Source organism: Ceratotherium simum, chromosome 33, assembly GCF_057802395.1.
Source record: "Ceratotherium simum simum isolate JZ-2026a chromosome 33, ASM5780239v1, whole genome shotgun sequence".
Lineage (NCBI taxonomy): Eukaryota > Metazoa > Chordata > Mammalia > Perissodactyla > Rhinocerotidae > Ceratotherium > Ceratotherium simum.
In genome coordinates, this window is record NC_141932.1 from 25605037 (window position 1) to 25624290 (window position 19254).

Genomic DNA, 19254 nt, shown 5'->3' on the forward strand with positions numbered 1-19254 from the left:
TTCTTGGATATTCCTTTCATGTTTTTCATTCTTTATTCTCTTTGCATTTCTGTTGACATATCTTCAAGCTTACTGATTTTTTCTTCAGCCATGTCCAGTTTACTGATGAGCCATCAAAGGCATTCTTCACTTGTGTTACAATGTTTTTGACTTCTAGCATTTCCTTTTGATTTTTAGTATTTCCATCTCTCTGCTTATATTACCCATCTGTTTTTATATGTTGTCTCCTTTTTCCAATAGAGCCCTTACCATATTAATCAGTTATTTTAACCCAATGTGTTTTTGCTACTTTTATCAATCTTTCCACAGCTGTGAGGCAAACACCAACATCTTCTCCATTTCACAGTCAGTGACCTTAGCAAGTTGTCCAGAGTGTCCTTGGTCTAATGACCAGAGGCAGGATTTGAACCCAGGTCTCTGTAGTCCATGGTCTATATGTGTAAACCCCATACTCCTCCATCAATTCAGTAACAAGGATGTAAAACAGTTCCATTATCTGTTGCTCTTATATTCATTTCAGCCACTCTTGAACATGTTTCTGTGGACACTGGCGAAGGAGCAGAGCTGTCATCATACTCCTCACAGAAAAGGCATCTGAGGGGGCCTGACACTTGCCTGGGCATTGGGGAACACACATCACACATGACCTTTACAGTTTCCTCAACCCAGGAGAGGAATTGTTAATACTCCCATTTAGACCTGAGGAAATGGAGGCCTTTGCAGATAGGGGAATTTCTCAAGGTCATAGCCCAGGAAAGGGGCACACCCAGAATCTACACTGAGCTTTTCAGACTCTACAGCTTGTGCTCTTCCCTTCAGCTCATTCCCTGCAGGCTGTGTGTGGTCAGAGGATTCTGAGCAGCTCCATTTCTCTCTCACTGGCACTCTGGGGATGGAGGGGTCCAGCAAAGTGATGGGGCTGGGGCAGCAGAGGACAGGGGAATGGGGGAGGCACAGGAAACAGAGAAGGCCAGGGGCATGGAGGACAGAAGACATGGTTGCAGCAATGCTGCAGCAAATAGACCTAATCTTGGGGATTAGATGAGGCTGCCCCTTCCCCGGGATGCAAAGGTTGACAGTGCCAACTGCATGCCCACTGCCCACCAGGCTGGGGTGGTCCAGCTTGGGTTAGAGTGGAGGGAAGAGCACGGTGGGGAGGGGGCAGGAAACCTGCAGCCGCCTGAGGGCCTCTGAACTGTAAATATCTTCACCTCTCCTCCCTAGGACCCTGTTTGCTCCCCCATCTAGGCTGCAACTCCCAGACTCCTCTCCTGCCCAGACTATCTGCTGAGCCTCACACCATTAGCTAACCACATCCCAACATCTCTACCTGGGGGCCTGACATCTCCACCTGGGCCTCCCCAGCCCCACTTCTACGAGTGTTCAGTGCCTTCCCTGAAAACTTTCTACCTTCACTTGAAAGCTGTTTCCATGGATGGCATCACCACCTCCGGGGAATCCCTAACTAGGTCACTGGCATCACCCAGGTGCACCCCTAGCTCTTACTGCCACATGCAATGATTCATCCCCAAGGTCCTTTTTTTTTTTTTTGTGAGGAAGATCAGCCCTGAGCTAACATCCGTGCCAATCCTCCTCTTTTTGCTGAGTAAGACCGGCTCTGAGCTAACGTCTATTGCCAATCATCCTCCTTTTTTTACCCCCCAAAGCCCCAGTAGATAGTTGTATGTCATAGTTGCACATCCTTCTAGTTGCTGTACATGGGACGCGGCCTCAGCATGGCTGGAGAAGCGGTGTGTCGGTGCACATCCAGGATCCGAACCCAGGCAGCCAGTAGCGGAGTGCATGCACTTAACCGGTAAGCCACGGGGCCGGCCCCCCAAGGTCCTTTTTGTCATCCCCCAAATACTGCTGTGGGGTGCCTCCTACTCTCCATATCTCAATACTCAGCTGTCACTTCGCCATGACTGTTCATATTGTGGATTCTGGGAGAGACTCTGAAGGACTGAGAATTTCTGATGTGGCCCTCATATGTCTTGGTACCTGTGGCTGTTCTTCCACGTAACCTTATGCATGTGACCTGATAGCTTATCCCTATGAGTAAAATGCAAAATGCCCAATATGGCTGCTAACCCCATTACCACCTTTGACCAATCATTTCTAAACTGCTGAACATGAGCTGACCCCTCCTGTGAAACTCTGAAAGCCCTTGTCCTCCTGCCCTGGTCAGATTGCTACTTCTAGGCCTTCTCAGCTGGCATTGCAAAGTAAAGGCTTCTGCTACCTGGTTCAAGCTGGTCTCTTCCTACCATGTATCCTCTTGTGCTCACATTCAATCATCAAATATGAGTGAGTCTTTAGGTTGTACCAAGATGTGCACCCCAGCTCCGTGTTCTGACTTCCTTCAGTGCATCAGCAAACCTGCAAGGATGGAGGGACTGTCCTTCTCTGCAAGCCAGAGGGTTTCTGCCTCATCACACTCAACCACGGGAACTGTGTGTTTGTATGCATGTGGCCTATACACCAGGCATTGGGGCACCCCATCACATGCCTGTCTTACAAGTCTCCATGGAGTATTTCTCTCACCACTTGCTGTGGTGTGTCAGTACTTCCATTCTGTCTCAGAGGTCTCTGATGTGTCCTGCATGTCAGCTGTATGTGTCTCATGTCTGTCACACACTTTTTCTCTTATGGATGTGGTATATGTGTGTGCAGGTCCAGGCTGTGTTGAAGAGCGTTAGCATCCTAACACCTGTCACACAGTGTCCCAAGGGCATATGTGGGAGGATCCCAAGGCTGTACTTAGGTTTATCACAAACCTGTCACACCAAGTCCCCCAAATATACGTGAATTACTCTAGGTTGTGCAGCAGTGTCACCATCACACACCTGGTACCCTTAGTACCTGAAATATTTGTGTGTGTTTAGACTGTGCTACAGTGTGCTAGCAAAACACACTGTTACATTACATGTTTCCAGGTGTGTCACCATCACACATCTGTCATATCCTTATATCTCCAAGTGCTACCATTACACACCTGTCTGCCAGGAGCTGGCCCCAATTATCCATCTCATCAATATTTAGTTTACAGGAAAGATGGGAGAAGGGTAAGCATGTTAAATTGGAAAAGTGCAAGAAGCCAAATCTAGAATGAGAGCAATTATAGTGGACAAGAAACCTAGCAACTTCAACAAATAAATAAGAATAAGAAGGAAGTAGATAGTAGCTATAGGTTAAGAGACCTATGAGACATGCCTACTAAAAGTCACGTGGATACCAAAGTCATTTTGGTACTGAATGCAATGAATCCACCTTAAAGAACAAATATATTTTGGAAACAAGTGAGAAAACTGAGCACTGGTAAAATATTTTATGATATTTTAAAGTATTTTTATTTTGTGTGATAAAGAGCCCTTACAATTTGGAAATGCATTATGAAGAGGTTATGAATTAAATGATATGTGTATGATTATAAGTAACCCAGTAATGAGCATGGGGATAGATGAATCAAGAATGGCCATGAAATGATAAATAATGGAAGACTGGGGCTTCATAAACACAGTCCTTTCCAGTTTCATATATATATATATATATATATTTGAAAATATCCATTACAAAAGGGAAAATATATCCCTGTAGTAATAATTTTCTGTTAATAAGGATGGATTAAAATGAGTTGGAAGAAATATTTTGGTTTCAGGAGTGTGAGCATGTATCAAAAATATCAAACTGGGAGACGTCATCATCATGGCAGTGAGAAAGGATCCCTTTGTCTCTCCTCTTGATATAATTTTATTTATTCATTTATTTATTTTCTCCCCCAAAGCCCCAGTAGATAGTTGTCTGTCATAGCTGCACATCCTTCTAGTTGCTGTATGTGGGACGTGGCCTCAGCATGGCCGGAGAAGCGGCGCGTCGGTGCGCGCCCGGGATCCGAACCCAGGCCGCCAGTAGCGGAGCACGCACACTTAACTGCTAAGCCACAGGGCCAGCCCTGTTTCTCCTCTTCAATCTACAGCTAGTAAAACATCCATAACCCGACAAGGACTACATTGCCCAACACACCAGGACACCAGAGAGATCCACAAATTGGTACCTATGAAGGTGGGTGGATTAGAGCACACAGAGGAGGCTAAACGAGGGAATAGCACAGGCAGAACCCGGGATCCTGGATCGCTGGCAGAGGTGGCTGAGCCAGCTGTCTCCAACCCCAGACAACTCAGTGGACAGCAGTGGAGGCACATGTGTGATTCTAGTCAGCCAGCTGTGGTGGCACTTGGAGCCATGGGAAGCAGAGCAGCAGCGGAGGCAAAACCCCATGATCCCGAGCCCCCTGCCACGGCTCAAAGCCTGGTAGCAGCGGCAGAGGTGCGCAGAGGACTCCTACATCCCAATTGCAGTGGCATCTGCAGTCACAAGGTAACAGGCAACAGCTGAGATGGTGACCTGAGAACCCAGCTCCCTCCTCACCCTCCCTCTCCCCCTGCCATGGTGGCAGTTTCCGATTCAGGTGATCTCCAGAGTGGCTGAGGCATCAGCCATCCCTGTGCCCTCCATGGCAAAGCCAGCAACCACAATGACAACAGCAAGGCACTAGTGACCCCCAGAAGTGCAGGTGGCGATGATGAAAGTACTAGTGATACCCAGAATAGAGGCCGTGGAGGGTACAATGTGCAGACCCTCAAATATACTCAGAAGCAGCTCAGGTAAAAGAAACCAAAAACTAGCACTATAGCACCACCTACTGAAAACAAGAGAAAGGCTTCTAATCTCTAAGCGGTTGAAAAGTTTGAATCAAAACAAAGCTACACCTAAATAAGAAACATGTTTCCTACAACTAATGCTCTGATAGAGTAATAACTCAGCAAGCATGGTAACATAGCATCACAAAAAGAAAATAACAGTTCTTCAGAAACCAAACATAAAGTCCTGGAAGACTGTGATCTAATAAGGAATTCAAAATAGCTGTCATGAAGAAACTCAGTGAGCTACAAGAAAACTCAGAAAGACAGTTCAATTAGCTCAGGAATAAAATCAAGGAAGAGAAGAAATACTTTATCAAAGAGATCAAAACTCTAAAAAAGAATCAAACAGAAATTCTGGAGCTGAAGAACACAATAAATGAGATGAAGAATGCATTAGAAAGCACTGGAAACAGAGCAGATGATATGGAAGTGAGAATTAGTGAGCTCAAAGAGAGAAACCTAGAATAATGCAGGTAGAAGAGGAGAGAGAACTAAGACAAAAAAAAAATGTAGAAATTCTACAAGAATTATTTGACTCCATTAGAAAGGGGAACAGAAGGATAACAGGTGTCCCAGAAGGAGAAGAGAAGGGAGCAGAGAGCTTATTTAAAGAAATAATAGCTGAGAACTTCCCAAACCTGGGGAAGGAACTGGATATACAAATCCATGAAGCTAATAGAACACCCAATTACCTCGATGCAAAAAGACCTTCTCCAAGACACATGATAATAAAACTGTCAAAAACCAATTTAGCCACAGGAAAAAAGACAAAAACCTATAAGGGGACTCTAATTAGGCTATCAGCAGATTTCTCAGCAGAAACACTACACACCAGAAGAGAGTGGAAAGATATATTCAAAATATTGAAAGAAAAACTGTCAGCCAAGAATACTCTCTCCAGAAAAGTTAACCTTCACATATGAAGGAGAAATAAAGGCTTTCCCAGACAAACAAAAGCTGAAGGACTTCATCACCACTAGACCTGCCTTACAAGCAATGTGAATATGAATAGACTGATCACTGGTAAAGAGACTGAAACAGTAATCAAAAACCTCCCCCAAAACAAAAGTGGACAGACAGCTTCTCTGGTGAATTCTACAAAACAACCAAAGAAGATTTAATACCTATCCTTCTCAAACTATTCCAAAACATTAAAGAGGAGGGAACACTTCTTAACTCATCTTATGAGGCCAACATTACCCTGATACCAAAACCAGACAAGGACAATGCAAAAAAGGAAAATTACAGGCCAATATCACTGATGAACATAGATGCAAAACTCCTCAACACAATACTATCAAATCAAATACAACAATACATTAAAGGATCATACACCACAATCAAGTGGGATTTATTCCAGGGATGCAAGATCAACATATGCAAATCAATCAATGTGATACACCACATTAACAAAATGAAGAATAAAAATCACATGATCATCTCAATAGATGCAGAGGAAGCATTTGCCGAGATTCAGCATAGATTTATGACAAAACTCTCAATAAAATGGGTGTAGAAGGAAAATACCTCAACATAATAAAAGCCATATATGACAAACCCATAATTAACATCATACTCAATGGTAAAAAACTGAAAGCTAACCCCCTGAGAACAGGAACAAGACAAGGATGCCCATTCTTACCACTCTTCTTCAAATAGTAGTGGAACTCCTAGCCAGTGCAATTAGGCAAGAAAAAGAAATAGAACAGATCCAAATTGGAAAGGAAGAAGTAAAACTGTCACTATTTGCAGATGATATGATTTTATTTATTTTATTTTTTCCCCCCAAAGCCCCAGTGGATAGTTGTATGTCGTAGCTGCACATCCTTCTAGTTGCTGTATGCGGGACTCGGCCTCAGGATGAACGGAGAAGTGGTGCCTCGATGCGCACCCGGGATCCGAACCCGGGCCACCAGCGTCGCAGCGCGCGCACTTAACCACCAAGCCACAGGGCCGGCCCTGATATGATTTTATATGTAGAAAAACCTTTTAAAGATTCCACCAAAAACCTATTAGAAGTAATAAACAAATACATTAAAGTTGCAGGATACAAAATCAACACACAAAAGTCAGTTGTGTTTCTACACACTAACAAAGAAATAGCAGAAAGAGAAATCAAGAATACAACCCCATTTATGATTGCAACAAAAAGAATAAAATACCTAGGAATAAATTTAATCAAGAAGTTGAAAGACCTGTACACTGAAAACTGTAAGACATTTTTGAAAGAAATCAAAGAAGACACAAAGAAATGGAAAGATATTCCATGTTCATGGATTGGAAGAATTAACATAGTTAAAATGTCCATATTACCTAAAGCAATCTACAGATTCAACGCAATCCCTATCAAAATCTCAATGACATTTTTCATGGAAATTAGAACAAAGAATCCTAAAATTTATATGGAACAACAAAAGACCCCAAATAGCCAAAGCAATCCTGATGAAAAAGAACAAAACTGAAGGTATCACACTCCCTGATTTCAAATATACTACAAAGCTATAGTAATCAAAACAGCATGGTACTGTCACAAAAACAGACCCATAGATCAATGGAACGGAACTGAGAGCCCAGAAATAAACCCACACATCTATGGACAGCTAATTTTGAACAAAGGAGCCAACCACATACAATGGAGAAAGGAAAATCTCTTCAATAAATGGTGCTGGGAAGACTGGACAGCCGCATGCTAAAGAACGAAAGCAGACCACTATTGTACACCATACACAAAAATTAACTCAAAATGGATTGAAGACTTGAATACAACAACTGAAACCAAAAAACTCCTAAAAGAAACCATAAGGAGTACACTCTATGACATTAGTCTTAGCAATATATTTTTGATATGTCTCCTCACACAAGGGAAACAAAAGAAAAAACAAACAAATGGGACTACATCAAACTAAAAAGCTTCTGCATGGAAAAGGAAACCATCAAAAAACAAAAAGACAACCTACCAATTGCGAGAAGACGTTTGCAAATCATATACCCACCAAGAGGTTAATATTCAAAATATATAAGGAACTCATACAACTCAACAACAAAAAAACAAATAATCCCATTAAAAAATGGGCAGAGGATCTGAATAGACATTTTTCCAAAGAAGATATACAGATGGCCAACAGGTACATGAAAAGATGTTCAACATTACTAGTTATTAGGGAAATTCAAATCAAAACCACAATGAGATATCACCTCACACCCATCAGAATAGCTATTATCAAAAAGACAAGAAATAACAAGTGTTGGAGAGGATGTGGAGAAAAAGGATGTGGTGGGAAGGTAAACTGGTGCAGCCACTATGGAAAACAGTATGGAGATTCCTCAAAAAATTAAAAATAGAACTATCATATGATTCAGCTATTCCACTTCTGGGTATTTATCCAAAGAACATGAAAACACTAATTTGAAAAGATATATGCACCCTTATGTTCATTGCAGCATTATCTACAATAGCCAAGACTTGGAAACAATGTAAGTGTCCATCAGTGAATGACTGGATAAAGAAAATGTGATATATATACACAATGGAATACTACTCAGCCATAAAAAAGATGAAATCTTGCCATCTGTGATAACATGGATGGACCTTAAGGGTATTACGCTAAGTGAAATAAGTCAGAGGGAGAAAGACAAATACTATATGATTTTACTCATATGTGGAAGATTAAAAAAACAGTAACAAACAAACACATGGATACAGAGAACAGATGGGCGGTTACCAGAGGGGAAGGGCAGTGGGAGGAGGATGAAAGGGTAAAGGGGGATATTTGTGGGGAACATGATTAGTGTACACAGAAGTTGAAATATAATGATTTTATACTTGAAATTTATATAATGTTGTAAACCTATGTTACCTCAATAAGAAAATATCAAACTTTATGCTCTATGTGCAGTTTATTTTAAGTCAATTATACCTCAATAAAGCTGTTAAAAAACCAAAGGTACTAATACTCAAACTTTGTCCTTCCTAATCATTTTATATTTATCTATGTTCTTGGGTTTATTTACAGAAACTTTATCAGTATGGTTGAAAAAGAGTATAATGATGTGCTACCATGCATCTTTTCTCATTGCATATTCAGTGACATGATGCTGGCAGCTTGAAACTGGCCACTGTGGGGACCTGCTAGGTAGTAAAGGTGATATGGCTTCTATAACAAAACCTTGTAGTGACATAAATCTGGCAAGGGCCCTGGGTAGACTAGAAACTGCGCCTGAAAGCTTCCCACAAACTTGGGACTTAGGGAGAATTTCCTCACTGTGGATGTTCAGATATATAAGATTCAACTTCAGGCAGATGTGTTCCTCACAAAGGCTCTCCTCCAGCGTTGTCATACTGAACAAGGAGATTACACATTCCTTATATATCTAAGGTGACTGGCCCATGTGAATCTTCTGGTGCCCAATTAGGTAAGACTATCAGCTGACGGCCTTCCTACATTCAGTACACTCAGAAGGTCTTTCTACAGCGTGGGCTTTTCTGGTGCCAAATGAGGTTAGACCTTCGGAAGACTTTCTTAATTCACTACACTCAGCCTATCTGGGTGAATATTTGGTGCTGAATCTGAGAAGACCTCTGACTGAAGGCTTTCCCACATTCATGGCACTTGTAACACCTCTCTCCACCGTGGACTTTCTCACGTAGAACAAGGACAGACCTTCGGCTAAAGGTTTTCCCATATTCGTTTCAGACAAGCTTTCAGTGATAAATCAAAGTAGACCCTGAACTGAATGCTTCTGCAGATTTGCTGCACTTCATGAGGCCGTTTCCTAGCATGAAATCTTCAGTGCTGAAGAAGTGAATAATGTAGATACTTTGGCTAAAGAATCCCCCACATTTCTTACACTCATAAGGTCTTACTCCAACATGAACTTTCCGATATTTAATAAGGCTGTAGCTTTCCCACTCTCGCCTTTCTCCAGTGTGATTTCTCTTTTGTACAATAAGGCTGAAGTTTTGAATAAAGAATTTCCTACATTTTCTGAACTTTCAAGGCCTTGCCCTACTGTGAACTCTCTGGTGTTGAATGAGGCTGGAGTTGTGGTTAGAGAATTTTCCACATTAGCTGCATTCATAAGATCTTTCTCTGGTATGAATTTTCTGGTGTTCAATAAGGTTGGAGTTTTGGCTAAAGAATTTCCCATATTCACTGCATTAATAAGGCCTTTCTCCAGTGTGAATTCAGCAGTGAGAACAGGTCTGTATGTGCAGCTGAACACTTCCCTACTTTTGTGGAACTCATAAGTTCTTTCTCCAGTGTAGACTCTCTAGTGCTGAAAAGGTGTGTGTTTGGGGTTGAATGCTTTCTTGCATTTGTCACACTTCTAATGACTGTTCCTACTGTGAATGGCTGCTCTGCACTCCGTGCCGCTGTGTGGCTTCTCCTGTTGTAAGTGGCCTGGTGCTGGAGGAGGTCCAAACTGACCAACAAGCACTTCCCAAGTTCGTCACAGGTAAAGGAATTCCTCAGTATATGGTCATTGCAGCTCTTCACAAACAAGGCCCTGCCACATCCCTTCTGAAAGGTTTCTCTCTACTGTGCTGCTTCTGATGAAGGTTTATACTGAAAGAATTGTTTCCCACATGCCCTGTAAGTGTATGATTTCTGCCAGGGACGTGTGCCCCTATCCTAAGCCAAGTGTAAAATGTCTGTCAAGACTGAGACACATGTCTCACAGGGGTGGGCGTTCTGGGGAAAGGGACCTGCTTTGGGAGTCCTGACCTGCGACAATTCTTCCATAAAAACTTTCTGCTCAGGAAGTGTCTCCTCATCTCTCAATTCACGGTGACCTGAAAACAAAAGAAATGCAGGTGAAATGCAATTAACTTTGGTGGGAAGGTAACTCCATCACAAACGTGCATCTGATATACCAGTGAGTGAGTCTATGTGAGTCCACAGAACTCACAAAGTCCAAGGTCACAGCATGGGGGGAATGCAGGACACAATGAAGGACCAAGTGAAGGACAAAAGGACGGGGTGCAGCACAAAGAGGAGAGATGGGTCTACCACTCACTCTGAATGGTTTTGAGCAGCTGTCTTGTCTGCTGATGACACATGACTGCTGTGCAGAAAGGTGTGTCCAGGCCCAAGAAAACCCAATTGCGACAGAGTAGCTCATGATCAAAGACTATGTGAGGACATGTGCACACCTCACAACACAATACGCATAGGCCAATGGTAGAGAACACCGCGAGAGGGAGAGTGGAGAAGACTGGATGAGATGTGGAATCCAGAGAGTCGAGGATCAGCCCTGGGCTGAAAGTCAGAGTAGAAATGACAAGTCGGCAAAGTGTTGAGAATGGGGAAGGGAAAGTAGAAATGAAGTGTAGCCACTGGCATTGGCACCAAAACAGTAGTGGAAACAGGACAGATTCATGGTATGATTTGAGCACAGCCCTGATGTCATGCCCTCTCACCTGCTACTCAATAAGGGTAGGGCCCTCTGAGCCTATTTTGTGTAGCTGGAATCATGTCGACTCTGAGAAGCACCCACTGCTCTCCCTCCTACCCCCAGCTGAACACAGTACCTGGATGATGCAAGTTCTAAGGGAAAGACTGGACAGGTGAGTGGCCAGCACTGGCCCAGAGCAACTCAGAGTGACAGACCATAGGAAAGAAAATTAAATAGTACAAAAAGAACCTCAGAAGAAGAACGTGCAAGAACAGCCCAAGGCCACATAAGTAGTGACACATCAGTGACTGCAATTCCTAGCATAGGCAGATATGGGAACACGTCAGCTAGAGGAAGGCAGCAGAAGCTGGGGCAAAGAGGTCACCTGGCCGAGAAGAGGAAAGCAAGGTGGGCTCCAAAAGGCTGGCTGCAAGACTTCTGACCCCTTCCCTGCAAGGCTCTGGGCAGCAGGTACTGGGGCTGCATGGGAAGAGCACAGGACAGTGCAAACAGCTCAGCCCTAGGAACCCAGGGAAGTGGGGAAGGAAGCAGTGCCCAAGGTCCTGAGGTGAGAAGGCCAGCTCTGTCCCTGGGGAAAAGTGGAAAGGCAGAGCCCAGCCCAAGGTACTGGGGCAAGTGTGATGGTCTTACCCAGAGAGGCTACAAGTGCAAAGTTCTCCAGCATCACATCGCAGTATAGGAGTTTCTGGGCCTCATCAAGGAGAGCCCACTCCTCCAAGGAGAAGCACACGGCCACATCCTCAAAGGTTACACTGCCCTGCCATGATGAGGAGAGATAAAACCATGAACAGCCTCCTTCCCGAGGACCCCCAACCATCTCCCCACAAATCCACCCCATGCTCATACTTGTCCCAAGCTCCACAACTCAGATGAGGTATTGGACCCTGGTGCCATTTGTGCCCGCTCCCTGATCCTGGCCCCATTAATTACTGTGTCTGGCCCTCAGCAACATCAGGCAGGGGGGTATATAGATGCCATTTAAGCTCCAGGCCTGCCATGCAGAGCTCCACCCATCCTGCCAGGCAATTCCCAGGAAGTCTCTCAGATGGTGCCTCCTGAACACAACCAAACTTGGGTCCACCCTTCATTCCAAAGTCCCCAATACCAGGGCCATGGCGACGTCAGTTCATACTCCCCCTCCATGGGCACATCATTGTTCAGACTGTACCCCTCTCATATCTCCAGACCCCACAGCCCCCACCACCTTCCTGCCCCATGCCATAAATCTCTCTGTGGCCTCCTCGTGTGTTACTCACCACACGGCATCAAGATTGTGTTTCGCAAATTCAAACAGGATTCAGTACGACTCCAGACCTCCAATGCTCCCACTGCCAGGGGCAGCCTTGAATCCTGCTATGAAAGCCTCACTTCTTCGCTCAGCTGCTTGTGTCAACCTCAGCCACTCAGAACCATACGCAGACTTCAGATCCCACCGGTCCTCTTCCACTTGTGTTACACTGGCTGTCCCCTCACTAGTCACAACCTCCCTCTCTCAACCTAACCCTCAAAAAAAGCCTTGCCCCAGAGCTCCCCGCCCCCAGCCTAGTGACTCTACCAGAGAACCACATTTTCCCCTGAGCTAATCCACCAGCCTCACTGAAACACTCCAGGGGTGCCAAAAAGTCCTGGGAATTCCACAGAGATGCGAATAGGAACCCGCCCCAGCCTCTGTGTCACTATTTCCTCGATTACACATAGGCCTCTGCGTCTGTCTCAATGTCTACTTTTCCCTTGGAAGCCTTGGCCACCTGCCAGACCATCCTCTCCCCACACCCCCCTTCATGGTCAGTTCTGTTCCTCAATTGTGCTTGCGATGCCCACCACCCCTAACCAGATGCCGAAGCAAGAGACTCAGTTCTGGGCCCCCATGCTCCCCTTCCTGGCCTGCCAATAGCATTACCACCATGGCCTGAAGATTCCTCCTCCTAAGGTGACCCACAGCTCCACCTTCTTTTGGATACACAGACTAGCCACCACCTTCTGGATGTCTCTCCTGAACCACTCCCCACAGTTCCCGACCTTTATGTCCAGCTGCAACTTGATGCCTTCACTCAGTGTTCTCTGAAACATCTCACATTCTTAACACGGCCCAAACAAAATGCCCGATATTCCCACTGGAAATTACTGCCAACTTTCTTTTCTTCCTTCCAAGACCTCAGGGTAATCCCTGACTCCTACCTTTTTCACTCTCACCCTCAACATTAGAAAATCCAGTCAGCTATACTTAAAAAGCAGATCCAGAATCCAACCACTTCTTCCACTTCCATGGCCCCCACACTGGTCCAGTCACCGCCAATGCCCACCTGGACTACTGCAGTAGCCTCATCCCTGGTCTTCCTGCCTCCTCCTCTCTCCCAAAATCTGTTCTGCACTCTGCAGCCAGAGAGAGGCTGTTAAGACCTGGGTCACATAACCTCATTGTTCCCGTCACCTCCAGGAAAACATCCAATTTCTCAGGCTGCCATTTCAGGCCCAACCCTTACTCTCCTGATCACCAGAAAGGAAAGAGACATGTGGTTCTCTGGACACTCCCAGCTCAGCCTCACCTTCAAGCATTTGGACACGCTGGTACCTCTGCCTAGGATAACCTTCCACACCTCTTTCCATTGGCTGCCAGACATAGAAATTAGTCCATATAAACCTTGGCCTAGACTCAGGACCATGGACTTGGGGTTTCTCAAGAGTCCCCAGGCCAACGGGCTAGGAGAGTGGCAGACTGAGTCCCAGAGCATCACAATCCCAGAGACCATGTGTGTGGGTGGGCGTTGGGGGACTGGTGAGGATCCACTGACCTGTGCAGGGTCCTTAAGCCCTTCTGTATCCATGGAACCTGCAGGAAGAGGGAGGCTGTGAGAAACAGGTAACCATGGAAGGGCTTCATGGGCCCAGGCCTCCCTTGTATCCCTGCCTAGCTCTGGAACCAGACGACCTTGGGCTGACTGTATAACCTCTGTACCTCAGTCCTCAGTAATGCCTCTTACCAACTGTGTCACTGAACAAGGACTCAACTGCCCTGTGCCTCACTGTCCTCATCACTTCTTTTCCAGGTTGTTCTTCCTCTGAGAAGCTTTTGGGAAACTTTAAAAACCCCAACTCGGGGCTGGTCCCGGTGGCGCAAGCGGTTAAGTGCGTGTGTTCTGCTGCAGCGGCCCGGGGTTCGCAGGTTCGGATCCTGGGCGCGCACAGATGCACCACTTGTCAAGCCATGGTGTGGCGGCATCCCATATAAAGTAGAGGAAGATGGGCATGGATGTTAGCCCAGGCCCAGTCTTCCTCAGCAAAAAGAGGAGGATTGGCAGATGTTAGCTCAGGGCCGATCTTCCTCACAAAAAACAACAACAAAAAAACCCTAACTCAAACCGTGTCCCTCCTCTGTTCGCAAGCCTCCATGGTTCCAAGCGCTGTCAGACCTTAGGTACACCTTCTCCATGGCAGGCAGGACTCCTCTTCACACTTCGCTCTGTACAGAGGCAACACGGACCTCACGTTTCCCAAATACTCCAGGACCAGTACCCCGCCAAGCCTTTGCACATGCCGATCCCTCTGCTTATAACACTCTGCCTTTCAGAAACAGGGACATCACCCATGAGCGTCTCCACCGTGCTGGACACTTGGGCCTAGGCTGCAGGGATCCGAACAGGGGATCCGATCCCCCAATTTCGGGCTTTAGGATTCAAAAGTGGGGATGGGGCGGGTGAGGGCCCGGAAGGACTCAGAACCAACTTGTGTTGGCTCCATCAGTGAGGCCACTGAGATCTGAGCCTGTGGGCAGACAGTGACAGGAGCGGCGGGCGACCAGGGTGGAGAAGGGGGCACCATAGACTCCACCCCAGCTCTGACGCAGGATCACCCCAGGTGGCACCCCTCCAAGCCTCAGATTTACCTCTGTGCAGTGAGGACAAAGCTTCCTCTCGAGCTTTCCGCCTCCAGTTGCCTCAGACCCGACCTAACTCTCCGGAGTTTCTGATCTGGCGAACGACCCCCAACCCAGCCAAAATGACGCCCCCGCAAAGTGAGACCGGAAGTCCCGCCCCTATCTTTCGCGCCAAACACGGAACTGCCCCTCTCCTGAGCCTTCATTGGATCAGCGCTGCCGCCGCTCTGCGCAGAGCGCTCTGGGTAAGGGCAATCTGGCTCTCTGCGCGCGGCGTGGGGGGCATCCCCTCTTCCTTCCAAGTCCGGGTGAAGGCGTTCTCCGGCTCTGAGCCGGGGGAAGGCGCTTTGCTTCCTCTCAAAGGGAAGGTACGCAGGTTTCTGGGCAGTGTTGTCAGCAACTATGTGTCACCAAAGTGTTGATACATACCGTTTCAGACTCCATCAAGCTCAGCATGCTCCCAGAGGCTAAGCATATTATTTCTGATGCTCCCAAAGGCTACAGATCCAAATGGAATTATTCCATAGTGTCACTGAGACCCAAAGTGCGTCCGATCGCCCCTTAATGGCCGCAGGACCGCTCCTCCAAGGCCACGCACCGTTCCGGGCAGGGCCCCATGGTCTTCCTGTGAGGGTCCGGTGCTCTCTGACCTTCAAGGGGTGAGGAACTTGGTCCGAGAACGTGGCGGAGGCCAGTTCGGACGTCTCCCAGGTCTCAGTCCTGGCCGGTGGGTTTCACGTTCGGTCGCGCCCCTCGCCGTGGAGTACAGGAGTCGGGCGGCGATGTCGCATCATGTGGGTTACGCCCTGCCGTCGCTGGCCAGGTTTCCTGAGACAGTGCTGGCAGTTGTGGGGGAGCTGGGGCCGCTCGACCCCCACACGGAGGCGCCCTCCGCTGGGGGGCCGACCGGGGAAGCCCGTCCGGGCGCGGACCGCATCCTGCGTGGGGCCTGGGCGCCGGACGTTCCTTCCTACAGAACCTTGGGTTTTCCTCTCAGCCTTGGAGCGGCGTCCGCGGCTCTCCGACCGCCCAGCCGAGAAGCCACGGGTCAGGATCGCCCCCGCGGCGGGCGGACAGCTCGTGAAGGTCGGGACTCGGCCCGGCGGAGCACTTGGCCAGCGAAGGGAGAAGCGGGGACTCGACCTCGGAGCGAAAGGTCAAGACTTGGCCCGCTGGGCGGAAAGCCAGGACGCAACTCCTGAGCGAGCGGTGGGGACTCAGCTTCTGGGACCAGCGCTGGACGACAGCCTGTGACGCCGAGAGGGTCCTACCAGGAGGGCACCAATGGGAGGCTCGGCACCCTCCGCGGGGCCTGACGGCTCCCCCTACTAGCAGGAGACCTGTATCTACAAGAATGGAAAGGGAAAGGGGAAAAGAATTTTGAAGAGAGTTCAAGAGGGTGATAAACCCTTACAGAGTAAAAGAGCGGGGTCCAAGCAGTTCCTGGGAGATTCTATTCGCTGCCGTTGGTTGTGCCTGCGCCAGTTCCTCTGAACCCCTCGTTCCTCTGAACCCTCTACCAGCAGCCGGCAACAGCTGCCCCTCTGGGAATGGGGCATGTATGCTAGAGCCCGGGGTTACTTCTAACGTTGGTCTCTCTGGGGTCGCCGCTGACCACCCAGGGTGTTCAGGGAGGTGCCCCCCCCCCCACCGTGGTCAGGATTCGAATGCATCTTGCCCTGCAGCCTCCACTCAGCGCTCAGCCCCCAGCAGCTGTTCTCACCAGACTCTATGGAATCTTGCCCAGAACCCACTCAGCTTAGTTTTCCGCCCAAAACCCAGGGGACCCCATTCAGATTTCTAGGGCTGCTTCTCTGCATCTCGCATTTTATGGGAGGACCACACACAAATCCCAGGTGCCTCAGCGGCCGGAAGCTCTGATCTCTGTTGTCTCCACCCTATCCTTTCTGGGCTCCACTCCCCTGAGCACTTTTGGAAGGTGTCCAGGGAGCTGAGCAGGAATTGCGGAGGCAGGTCTGTGCATTCCTTCCCACAACGTCACAGCCCTGCTCTCTCTGTGGTTAAAGTGCTGAAATCAGTTGCTTTGTGTAATTTATTTATTTATTTTGCTTGGGAAAGATTCGCCCTGAGCTAACATCTGTTGCCAATCTTCCTCTCTGTCTCTTTTTTTTGTTTCTCCTCCCCAAAGCCCCAGTATGTAGTTGTATATATTCTAGTTGTAGGTCCTTATAGTTCTTCTGTGTGAGCCATGGCCACAGCATGGCTACTGACAGACCAGTGGTGTGGTTCCAAAGGGAACTGAACCTGGGCCACCAAAGCAGAGTGCACTGAATTTTAACCACTAGGCCATCAGGGCTGGCTCTGCTTTGTGTAATTTTGTCCAGTTTTACAATCATTTATGGCAGGAATATAAGTCACAACCTTGCTGCTGCTTTACAGCCAGAGCCTGAAACCACACACTTGAAAAAAAAAGTGATTCTGAGAATTTAAAAAATCTAATTCTCAATACGGAACATTGTTTCAACTTTGACAAATTAGAGCTAAGTTTTGGATCCTAGCTGGTTCTCGGTAAAATATAAAGCTCCAAACCAAGTCCCAAGTTTTTTATCAGCTGATTTATAGTCATGTGGGATATTCAGTGACACCAATTATGTCCACTAGCTTGTATCTCTTTTGAAGCTGAGCCAGATAGACAGACAGATGTAGATATGTTTTCTATGCTGATATAAAACCCACTAAAAGCCAGTATAAGAGCAAATCAGGCAAAGATTGAGAGGGATAGAGAGTAGAGGGTTTAGAGCCCTGTGAATGTGTGCTTATTCCTATATTGAGGGCGTTCCAGCTGAGAGTGTGCAGATCAAAGGAGTTAAAGGAACAACTTTCTTTTATAAAGATGTACTTATCATCTATTTAATGAGTTTCAGCAGATGAAGATATAGAATCTTAAAGATATTTTGAAGTACTTAATTATGAATCGAGTTGCCAAAGATTGTATTTACTCTGCAATAATTATTTTGTGGTACTGATTTGCTAATTTGCAGGTATTTAAATCATTTGGTATGAAAGATGCTGTAAGTTCTCACATAAATACCATGTAAGGTCAGCGGCCTGGGAAGGGTGAGGCCCCCACACAGACCATTGTATGATTATAAGCAGAAATATTAATCTCAAAATATGTGAATTTTAAAAATGCAGTAGGTGCACCAGGGATAATTTTGGGGCTCTTGACTAGGAAACATTTTAAAGCTCATAATTTTGTTGTAGAAACAAAAGATTCTACATTTTCAGGATATGGAGCCTCTGTCAAGGGGCTGTTTAGGTAAGCCACTGAATGCTTATAAGCATTAAGAACCTTTAGCACATAAAGAATTTTAACACATCAAATTAAAACCCTTAAAAAAACTGATTCTCAATTGACTATGTAATAAACTCTCCCTGAAGACAAAACAAAAGCAAAAATAGCTCCTACGATGAGAAATAGTGGTTCTACTGGATTTAGTAAAGGCAAGAAATTTAATTTATTTCTGCATGATCTATCATTTATAACACCCATATTACCTAAGTAGATTGGATTAAAATATTATTTATAGAATTAGTTACAGGCTTTATATTTCTATACATTAAGTCCACATGAGTCTTCCCAATTCAGGGTATTCTCAGGACGTTTTCTCCCCACTTGACATATCCTTTATCCACTATGCTCAGGAAATACAAATAAATATTTTGGGTGTCAGCTTAAAGTAAAATCTACAGTTGGTTTCTGCTGCTAAACTCACAAATCCTGAAAAGTCTCTATACTGTAATACAGTATCATGAAATTTCCTGAATGTGTCTAGTGAACAACATTGTATAACACTGAAAAATCATCTTTGAACATTTATACAATAGTCCTCTTTGTATACAGTATAAATACTATTAGGGCAGGGTTATTATCATTTTTTTCAATGCTGAATCTCAAATTTCTGGCAGAAAACTGGCATAGTATATGAAGCTTATAAATATAAAAAGTTATTAAATAAATTATTGAATGTGCTGGTGGGATTGTATAGCTTAGATGCTATATACTTGGAGAAAATGTTTTCCTTGCTCGGCAGGCAAAGTAGAACTGAGAGCTGTGATTGTCCCTGCTGGTGAGCACAAAGGGTCTGAATGTCAAAGCCTGAAGACACAAATGTAGGGGTGTCTTTCAGCCAATAGACTGAACCAATTGGGTTCATAATCAGGGCTATCCAAAAAGGCAAAATAGAAGAGACAGTAAAACGAGACACAGAAGCTGAACAGGATTAGGATGGTGTGTGT

At 46.1% G+C, this 19254-nt stretch overlaps 1 protein-coding gene across 1 annotated transcript in view; it reads right to left on the reverse strand.

Moving 5' to 3' along the window:
- Nucleotides 1-15072, reverse strand: part of LOC106803433 (zinc finger protein 211-like) — a 34579-nt gene extending 19507 nt beyond the window's left edge. Inside the window, exons 1-4 of the mRNA XM_087422139.1 lie at nucleotides 15004-15072; nucleotides 13913-13950; nucleotides 11751-11877; nucleotides 10430-10497 (exon numbers count right to left, since the gene is read on the reverse strand). Coding sequence (XP_087278265.1) covers nucleotides 10430-10497; nucleotides 11751-11877; nucleotides 13913-13945 — 228 coding nt within the window. The 5' untranslated portion in view covers nucleotides 13946-13950; nucleotides 15004-15072. The remainder of the gene's footprint in view (nucleotides 1-10429; nucleotides 10498-11750; nucleotides 11878-13912; nucleotides 13951-15003) is intronic.
- Nucleotides 15073-19254: the final 4182 nt, after the last annotated feature.